This window comes from Cebus imitator, unplaced genomic scaffold, assembly GCF_001604975.1.
Source record: "Cebus imitator isolate Cc_AM_T3 unplaced genomic scaffold, Cebus_imitator-1.0 Scaffold179, whole genome shotgun sequence".
Lineage (NCBI taxonomy): Eukaryota > Metazoa > Chordata > Mammalia > Primates > Cebidae > Cebus > Cebus imitator.
In genome coordinates, this window is record NW_016107494.1 from 606,001 (window position 1) to 616,865 (window position 10,865).

Genomic DNA, 10,865 nt, shown 5'->3' on the forward strand with positions numbered 1-10,865 from the left:
ACACAAAGTGTGTAGGGGTGTGTGTGTGTGTCTGTGTGTGTTCAGGGAATAAGAGATTGAGAAATGGGCAAAGAAAATTTAAAAATGGGGAAAAAAAGATCTAGAGATCAAGCAGCAGGTACCTTGTATAACTGTGCCATTGAAGAAACTACCCCAAATTCCCTTTTTACAATACAGTAAATTTTATTTAATAAAAGTTTGGGGGAGGGACAGTGGGAGTGGGGAGTTGGGGAGAGATAGCATGGGAAGAAATGCCAGATATAGGTGAAGGGGAGGAAGGCAGCAAATCACACTGCCATGTGTGTACCTATGCATCTGTCTTGCATGTTCTTTAAATGTACCCCAAAACCTAAAATACAATAAAAATAAATAAATAAAAAGAACACGTGGACACAGGGATGAGAACATCACACACCAGGGCCTGTCTCGGGGTGGAGGACTAGGGGAGGGATAGCATTAGGAGAAATACCTAATGTACATGACGGGGTGATAGATGCAGCAAACCACCATGGCATGTGTATACCAATGTAACAAATCTGCACATTCTGCACATGTACCCCAGAACTTAAAGTATAATAATCAAAATAAATGAATAAAATAAAATAAATAAAAATAAAAGTTTGATGAATCACCAACCAAAAATTTTAATACATAAGAAAAGAGAGAATTTCTTGTCAGCAAACCTGTAGGTTTGCATTAAAAAAAGAGTTATTCAGGAACAAGAAAAAGGTCCTGGGCAAAATGGGCAGAAGTGGATAAACAGTTAAAAAATCAATATAAGGGCACATGCAAAGGAATACAGACTGATTAAACAATAAAAGTTATAAGTGGTGGGGTTTGAGACATGCATTTAATTAAAATAAATTATAAAAATAATACAAAGAAGGGACTAAAGTAGTGTTTTAAAAGCACAGTATCTCTAGAAAGTGGTACAACAAATCATTTCTACTTAACTGTAATAAGTCAAAAATGCAAAAACACTCAAAACGGTATAGAAAAGCATGACTCTCAGCTCATAGACGGAAATGTGGAATAAAATAAAGTAAAATAAAACAGGGAGAAGTAAGAAAGGAACATAGATGAGCCAAATAACAATACCATATACATAAAACAAACACAATATGTCTGAAATTAAGTTAAATGCATATAAACTGGTGAAATTAAAGTACTAAGACTGATTTTGTTAAAAAACAAAACTGTATTACACTTACATATTTGGCTCAAGTATTTTAGCTTTTTTGTTTCACCAAATACCTTCTCTCGGCCCATTTACAAATACATTTAATTCCAGGTTATTCTGATTCATTGTCCAGTCATCACATCTTAAATTGTACTATATATTTTAATGCACTTATTCAAAGTAATAAAACAATGTTTTATCATTGTGGAAATGAGTAAGTTATTTTACCTGTAAAAAATATTACTAAAGCAAGACAAATTATGTCAACTGGCTCAACAGCAAACACTCTTTAAAGGCAAATGATTTAATGCCTATTTGGCCATGTGATTACAACTACATATCATTTCTGCCCTTTACTTCCTCTCATATTGACAGTTTGATATACTTAATTAATATTTAGTAATACTATGCTTATAGTAAACATGAAATAAGCATTTAGATTGCTGTCTGGAAGCTTTAAAAAGCTGTTAAAATGATCTGATATTTACCCAGGTAACCTTACTTTAAGATAAACAAATAGAAGAAAGAAATATATGGTAAACATAAAAATGTGTGGTTGAATTCTAATGAACGTTTCAAAATATGAGGCTATTCAGGAAGAGAGATAGAGACTGTTAGGGTCACAGGAAGGCAAGCCCAGAGACCCCCCTCCTAATTCTCCCCTGCTAAGCCAAACTTAAAACAAAAACAGTCTCAAGCTTTGTAAACAGGGCACCTAGGTTCCAGGATGTGGTCGCACCCAGCTCTCGAACCCAGGATGGTGACCCAATTAAGCAGAATGTTAGCACCTAAGAACCAAGATGCACTTTTCCTTAGAACAGCACCCGGCTACCTGCAAACTCCCTATATAACCCCCATAGTCTATAAGCCAGGCTGCTGCCTTCACTGTACGTGGTGAGGCAGCCAGCCTGGCAAGTTGAAATAAACTTGCTAAACCTGACCCTGGGTCTGCCTCTCATCCTTCTGGTCAACCTCACAGATACAATGTTATTTTATTATGAGTACATCACGCAAATGAGCTGCATTTGTGTTTGAGTATGCATAAACGCCAAAAGGATATAGAGAACAGGTTTTCTAACAATACAGAAAGAAATTTAGCTGAAGGGTTTATGTGTTACATTAAACTATGGAATACAATTTTGTTTCATTTGCTTATTTGCGAGATCCTCCAATCCTGTAGAGTAGAGGACTAAATGAACTACAAACTTTGCTTTAACCTTCATCTTGGAATTCATTTCCTACCACTTTTCCTCTTATTAAACTGAACTGTTGGTCCTAAATCTGCCTGTATACATGGTGAACTATAACCTAACTTAATGTATAAACAACCTGCAACATAACTTCAGAGTATATAACAAGTAGCAAAGTCTCAGCAAATCATAGCAACCTCATTAATCTTCAGTAAACGATAGGCCAAAACCTGGCAAAACATTCAAATAAGGCAAACATAGAAACTATAGTCAATCAGGTTATTTCTGCATGTCATTTCTATTTCTCTGGCTGTAAATGTTGCCTACACACCTTGTGGGATGAAGCTCTCTGCACTGCTTTTGGTCCTGAATGTTATATGGTTCATAAATCTTTATTATTTTCTCTGCTCAATTAAACTGTTAAATTTAACTTGTCTAAGGTTTTTCTTTTAACATTGTCTAAGTTTATATTGGGAGATCTCCCGAGCAGATGTAATTGCTTTTATAACAATGTCCATTCATTTATTCTTTAAATCTCCCACCAGGATTTCCATTGTCTCATTATTCAGGTTTCCTACTCCATGAAGACATTTTGTTGGGATACCTTTTGGTATTCATAGAAAAATGTTGACACACAAAGACCAAGTGATTGTACATCATAATTAGTAATTAGTTTAGTGTTTTTAAAAACTGTTCCTCTGGGACACATTTTAATGTAACTAATAGCAAAGCAGTTCAAGATGCTCTTCCGTGGGGCCCCTTGTCATTGAGTCAGGAACCATGCTTTTCTTTGATCTTAAGTATAAATAAACCATTACTTCAGCAAGTATGAAAGAATTACTTTGATAGCAAACTGGTAAGGGTTACTGTACTTTTAGTTTTTTCCAGTGATTTAATACAGGTCACCATTTGAACATGGCAATACTCTGCAAAAAACTACAGTGAGTATCTATGGACATATTGTCTAATTCTTAAGTTTACCCTAAAATAATGGCCTGAATAGAGATATTTTTGAGTCAGGTAACATATTTAATTCCTTTTTAGTCATAGCATAAAAAAAAAATCCATCCATGGATTGTAGTTTAATTCAAAACAGGAGATTTTATGCTATGAATGTATCAAAACATTGATGATGCATATATTTATATTGCCTGCCTGCCTTTCAAAATTTTTCCTTTCATATCAAATATGCAAAAGTTGGAGTTTAAAAGAAAGTCAACTAAATTTAGGTTAATATACTTTACCAAGTTATGGGAATACTTAACATGCATGAGAAATTGTTTTAGAATATCTCCTTTCTTTAATTAGCATAAAGAGTGAGCTAAATGGTTTAAGAATTAGCTTGCAAAACTTCTCATTGTATCAGAATGTTCTAAGCTGCTTAAAACACCTCTCAAAAATAGAGCTATACAAGGATTTTATTTATTCATTTGGTGTTCATAGGCTACCTATTATAAGAATCTGTGACAGACTCTGTAAAAAGGTGAGTGTACATTCAGAGTTGAATTTAAAAAAATGATCTCTTTGAAAACTTAGAAAACAATGTAAATTTGAAAAATTATGTCTTCCCAAACATAGAGAATAAAATGCTTTCAGACAGGAATTGCACTGGCCTCAGATGTCCTAGGGTGACCAGTTTTCCCAGTTTGCCTAAGACTGAGAGGTCTCCTAGGATGTGGGCCTTTCAGTGGCAAAGCCTGGACAATACCTGGCTAACTAAGCAGTTGATTATCCTTTGTAGGACAGGATCATGATTTGTATGCAGGTATTGACTCTCCTTAATCTCCACCACGTTTTATCTTTTTACCATTTATTATACTTCCTGTACACTGACCTTCCTTTCCTCTCTTTCAAAATTAAAAAATGACTACTTTCACTTCTTTTCCAGTACTTCAACTGTGAAGCTAAGCCAAAGAGAATGTAACATTCTCCTTAATGCTTGAACTAGAATCACCTCTGACTTAGAGCTGAAGAGAATGTAATATTCTCCTTGAACAATGCTTGAATTAGAATCACCTCTGACTTAGCCCTACCTAATAGAAACTTGCCTAGAATGAAACTGTCTGACAGAAATCATTCAGGAATATGAGAGTACTGAGTAATTTGTATCACTCTGTTCCCACAGAACACAGTGGCTGCTGCGGTAAGTTCTTAGCACTTTGCCTTATAAAACATAGGCCCTTTAAACGTGTGCCAATACTGTTTATTATGACAATGAAGATGAAAATATTTCAAAACGGAGATGATGATAATGATGTAATTGATACAGAAGAATAAACTGTGCTCTTGGAGTTGACATAAATATAACATTGGCTTAAAAAACTCCATGAGTGAATTTTGTCATTAGACTCCCTGGATTCAGATTTCCATGTGGCCAGTGTCTGTGTGACAATGAGCACATTTGATAATTACCAAATTTCACCAACTACCTCATATGTAAAATAGTGACATGAATATTATTAATTCTTAAATGTATTCTCATGATTAAACAAAATAGCATGGTAAATGGCACATAAAGCATCAATGTGAACTCTTAGTAAATGTTTGCTGTTCTACAGTAAGTAAACATAATGTGACCTCAATTCACTCCTTCCAGGAAACGGCTGTCAATGTTTATTTGGCAGTACAATGCATCCTGCCAAAAAAAAATGGTTTAAGTTTTTTCTGTAGGTAGTTTTATATTTTGTACCACTTTTATCTTATTCCGACAATTAATTATTATAAATAAATCCTATTGTTGAACTTAAATTGATAATTTTCTACAAACCAATGGGTGCTTGTAAACACTGTTTCAGTTTAAGATGGACAAATAATGTCTCCCTCTGAATTCATCCTATATGACGCCTTCAGGGCTGGCTTTCTAATCACATACTACTTCCTCTCTCAGAAATCTAAAATTTCTCCCTTATTGACTACTTAATAACAAAATAATTCCATATCTTTGAATATAATAATCTCAAGTAGTCCTATCTTTTTTTTATTTTTATTTCATTAAGACAGGGTCTGGCTCTATCACCCAGGCAGTAGTACAGTGGCACAATCTCAGCTCACAGCAACCTCCACCTCCCAGGCTCCGGCAATTCTCCTGCCTCAGCATCCTGAGTACCTAGGATTTCAGGCCAGCTAATTTGAAACTATTTGTAGAAACAGGGTCTTGATATGCTGCCCAGGCTGATCTCAAACTCCTGGCCTCAAGTGATCCTCCCACCTTGGCCTCCCAAAATGCTGGAACTATAAGTGTGAACCACACACCAGGCTAGTTTTATTGGAAATCACCTTCTCTTTCTTTTTCCCTTTCCATTCACATTCCTCAAAACCTGTTTACTTTTGGAGACAATACCACATTCGTGTGGACTAAAAGCAGAGTTATTGATGAGAATAAAAATGCTCCCAGATAAGAAAAGACATGCAGGAGACAGAAGAACAGTATAAATGGTAAATATAATGGTAAATATAAAGGAATATTGACTGAGCAATAAAAATCAAGGGCGCTAGGGTTTCAGATATCACACTCATGTTTTTAGTTAGCCTTTCCATTACTTTATCCAAGACAAAATTAAGTGTGCTATGTTACTATATACAATTGTTTTATATTTCTAGTAATTTTTTCATGGTCTCAAAGCATATTAGTTTATTGTTCATTGTTTTATCACTGATGCTGAAATAACTGAGAATGTATATTACATTTGCTTTAACTCCCATGCATTCTTTGCTTATCAACTATATAAAGATAAAATTATTAAAGACTCAATGTGCTTGTGAGGACAAAATTATATCACCTCTGCAGAGGACCTAACATAGAGCCTGTAACATGCCAAAGACCCAAATAATGGTGGCTGTAACATTCCTTCAGTATGGGTAAATTAATACTAAAGCTAGACATTCTGAAATAGATTATGGATTAAACAAATGCTCTATTTTTTCCTCTAAATAGTTAAAGATGAATATGTCAGTAGCTAAAATTTATTTAACAAATTATTGAGTGTACAAGGCCTGAGAAAGCAAAACAGAATAAATTTGTGAACCCACATTCAAAAATTGTTTTTATTTATGTCTCTGTTTAGATATCAGAGGTACAGTATGATCTCTGAAAACTTAAAGAACATTTATAAACATAAATTTATGAATAAATTCACAACTACTTTGAATACTTTCACTAGATTCGTCCAATCATAATAGTTCTAAAAGCCATCAATTCATGTAACTGTCTGTGCATAAAAATGTACCAAAATAAATAAGCATAAAAGAAAACCGACAGCAACCAGGTGCAGTGGCTCACGCCTGTAATCCCTGCAGTTTGGGAGGCCAAGACAGGAGGATCTCTTGAGACTGGGAGTTTGAGACCAGCCTGGGCAAGAGATGAGGATCTCTTTTAGAAAAGAAAGTAAAAAAAAAAACAGAAAATATAATGCTATAGAAGTTTTCGGGGGAAATAACATAGGACACAAATTTCTCTTGTGTCCTAGCAATTATTTTCCAGAAAACTTTCCAGTTGCCATTTATCCTTGAGTATGCTTTAGAAACAGTGGCTCCATCTGTCTGACATCTAATATTTATATCAATTTATTCAATTTTTAGAAATAATAAATTTAAATCTCATGGAGCTTAAATGGCAAGTTTATAGCTATAATGAAATTAAGACACAACCCTACATTTTATATTTTTAAATCCAATTACCTTGACATTATATAACAATAAATAGCTGGTTCAGTCAATTTTGGCAATGTGCTTCTCAAACTGATGAAAAACTACTAGCACAGACATTTGGTTAAATTGTTTAGTATTTGGATTAGATACACTAGTCAATGTTCCCATTAATATATAGCCTCAAAATATAGGTTGGGCATTTTTCATCTGAAATATCCCCACTATAATTAGCCCTGTCAGCTTGTATTATTTCAAGTATCTTCACTCACATATATCTCAAGGACATTTAAATGTACCATGGAATTAACTAAATTAGTGAGATATGCAATAATTTGCATTATAGTTCCATTAAATATATATGTATATCCAGAATATACACACATGTGCGTGTGTGTGTATGTATGTATTAAGACAAGTTTCAAGTGAATATATCAAAATATTTAAAGGTATTTTAAAAATATTTTTCTTCTCAACCACTGGCTTCAGTTTATCTGAGTCATCCATGGAGGAACATACATTAGAGAATGGGATTTGTCTGGAAAACAGAGGATATTGCCTGGAATACAGATCTCCATCATCGGGGAATTCATCCTGCAAAGTTGTGTCCAATGGAGAATTAAGTCCCTAGATACACACACCTCTCATGTTATCTCCTAATAATAACACACAGATTCTTTCAATTTTCGGTTGTTCACTCTGTGCAATTACTGCCATTCAATCACCCAAGCAGGATGAATCACAGCATTGTAACTGAGTTCATTATTCTGGGCTTCACCAAAAAGCCTGAACTCCAGGGAATTATCTTCCTCATTTTTCTCATTATCTATTTCGTGGCTTTTCTTGGCAACATGCTCATCATCAATGCCATAATCTATAACAACACCTTGCATACGCCCATGTATATTTTCCTTCTCACACTGGCTATTGCGGACAACATCTGTACAACAAGCATCATACCAAAGATGCTAGGGACCATGCTAAAATCAGAAAACACCATTTCATATGCAGGCTGCATGTCCCAGCTCTTCTTCTTCACATGGTCTCTGGGAGCTGAGATGGTTCTCTTCACCACCATGGCCTATGACCGCTATGTAGCCATTTGTTTCCCTCTTCATTATAGTACTATTATGAGCCACCATATGTGTGTAGCCTTGCTCAGCATGGTCATGGCTATTGCAGTCACCAATTCTTGGGTGTACACAGCTCTCATCATGAGGTTGACTTTCTATGGGCCAAACACCATTGACCACTTCTTCTGTGAGATACCCCCATTGCTAGCTTTGTCCTGCAGCCCTGTAAGAATCAATGAGGTGATGGCATATGTTGCTGACATTACCCTGGCCGTAGGGGACTTTATTCTTACCTGCATCTCCTATGGTTTTAACATTGCTGCTATTCTCCGTATCCGCACATTAGAAGGCAAGAGGAAGGCCTTCTCAACATGCTCATCCCATCTCATAGTTGTGTCTCTTTACTATTCTCCTGTGATCTACACCTATATCCGTCCTGCTTCCAGCTATACATTTGAAAGAGACAAGGTGGTAGCTGCACTCTATACTCTTGTGACTCCCATATTAAACCCGACAGTGTACAGCTTCCAGAATAGGGAGATGCAGGCAGGGATTAGGAAGGTGTTTGCATTTCTGAAACACTAGTAGTTTTGATGTGGGACATCACCTATCTACTCTAGAACCATTTTCTAGAGCATCTCAGATTTTACTGATCTTTCATAGTTACCTCCATTCCAAATTTCCCCTCTTATTCCTGCCTTCTTCCTAGCAGTCTCATTATCTCCAAAATTCTGTACTCTTATGTGAAGAATATTCATAAAGCAATATATGCAATACACTCACATAAATATATATAATGTATATCCCAACATTTTCCAAAAATGTGTACATAACTTCTAATATTTATATATGCATATACACAAATATTTGCCTATAAGGGCATGAGCACATCATACATGCAAATATCACAAAACATTTTATGTATTTTGTGCTGTTTATTTGTTGTTATGTGAATGTGAGAGGAAGAAAAGTAGTGTGTGTGATAAATTTTCCCTTCCTGAATAGGCTGGGTTAATTTGCTTGGAGCATTGTAATAATGAGGCATCTACTCTGGGATTCAACCTCATTAAGTTATTTAGATTTCATTGGAGAAATTGTTGCACATATATATCATGGAATATTATGCAGTCATAAAAAAATGAGTTCATGTCCTTTGTGGGGACATGGATGAAGCTGGAAACCATCATTCTCAGCAAACTAACACAGGAACAGAAAACCAAACAGCCAAGTTCTCACTCATAAGTGGGAGCTGAACAATGAGAACATATGAGCACAGGAAGGGGAACATCGCACACCAGGGCCTGTCGGGGGGTGGGGGGATAGGGGAGGGATAGCATTAGGAGAGATACCTAACGTAGATTATGGGTTGATGGGTGCAGCAGACCACCATGGCACATGTATACCTATATAACAAACCTGCATATTCTGCACATAGGTATACATATGCCATGGTGGTCTGCTGTACCCATCAACCTGTCATCTACATTAGGTATTTCTTACAGATATATGTATATATATAATATTTTATTATATGATATATATAACATAAACTGCAATATAAGCAAATATGTCACTTTCTGCATATTTTTTTTATTTAATATAATCTAGAGATAACTTCATAATGGTCTTACATACAAATGTGCACTCACACACATATGTACCTATATGTACAGATATACATACATGCACATGTGCATACATATATTACACATTCCACAATACTTGTAATTTTTTGACTCTTTGGAATTTATTGAGACTTATTTTTAGGGTGAAATAAATGGTCAATTTTTAAGTTGTTTTCTATGTGCTGGTAATAGTCTCCACTCTCTTATTGGGAGAGTATAACATACAGTATTAGTTTAATGTATGCATTTTCAAGTTTATTAAGGTATTTACATATTTGATATGTCTGCAAATAGAATACTATTGGTTTATTATTTAGGCTATTTCATTAGGTTTATAAAATTTGTTGATCTTGTGCTCTGATTTTATTTATTCTTCTTTATGACATCTTTTTGTGATCAATTTACATTCATTTCTTTTTGTAATTAAAAAAACTGACATAAAATTTACATGTTATTGTTTACAGCCTAACATTCTGAAGCACAGATGCATTGCGGAGTGACTGAATTTAGTTAATTAATATATGTATTACCTAACATAATTATCATTTTTATGGCAGAAACACTGTATATCCACTCTCATTTTCTAAGAGTACAGTACGTACGGTTTTCTACAGAGCTAGGAAAGTCACAGTATGGGCTAGACAGGGAAGAAAGTTTTTTCCCTGAAAAAAAACAAAACAGCAAAGGAATACTGAAAATAATAAAATGTAAGGTATCTCATGGATCTGTGGGGAAATAACATAAGAAGAAGATCTACCATTCATATATTCAAAGTCTCAAAAGAAAATGAATGTGAAACACAAAAAGTATTGGAAGAAATAATGGCCATAACTATCCAAGATTTGGTGGAAGGCATAAATCTACAAATTCAAAAAGATTAGAAAACCCCAAATAGGATAAATATAAATAAATCTGCAACAAACCACACCACAAGTAAAGGTTTGAAAACTAAAGACAAAGAAGGAATCTTAATGACAACCAGAGAGAAACAAGAGGTTACCTATAAGAGAAACACCAACTGATTTACTGATTGATTAAGGTTAAGGAATGTGTTTCGTTTTGGTTTTGCTCCTGATAGCTTTTTATTTTATATTATTTTTAAAATTTTCATACACTTTCAGGCTTATAAGAACCTCACGAAAATTTTTAAAGT

General features: G+C 34.8%; 1 protein-coding gene across 1 annotated transcript; it reads left to right on the forward strand.

Annotated features, from left to right (window-relative positions):
- Window positions 1–6,679: 6,679 nt before the first annotated feature.
- Window positions 6,680–8,909, forward strand: LOC108315791 (olfactory receptor 13G1). The gene has a single exon (XM_017545342.1). It carries the CDS (start codon window positions 7,749–7,751, stop codon window positions 8,670–8,672), a length of 924 nt encoding a protein of 307 aa, XP_017400831.1. The 5' UTR covers window positions 6,680–7,748; the 3' UTR covers window positions 8,673–8,909.
- Window positions 8,910–10,865: the final 1,956 nt, after the last annotated feature.

Excerpts from the sequence above, each read along its gene's own strand:
- LOC108315791 (XM_017545342.1), top strand. The coding sequence starts at position 7,749 with ATGAATCACAGCATTGTAACTGAGTTCATTATTCTGGGCTTCACCAAA.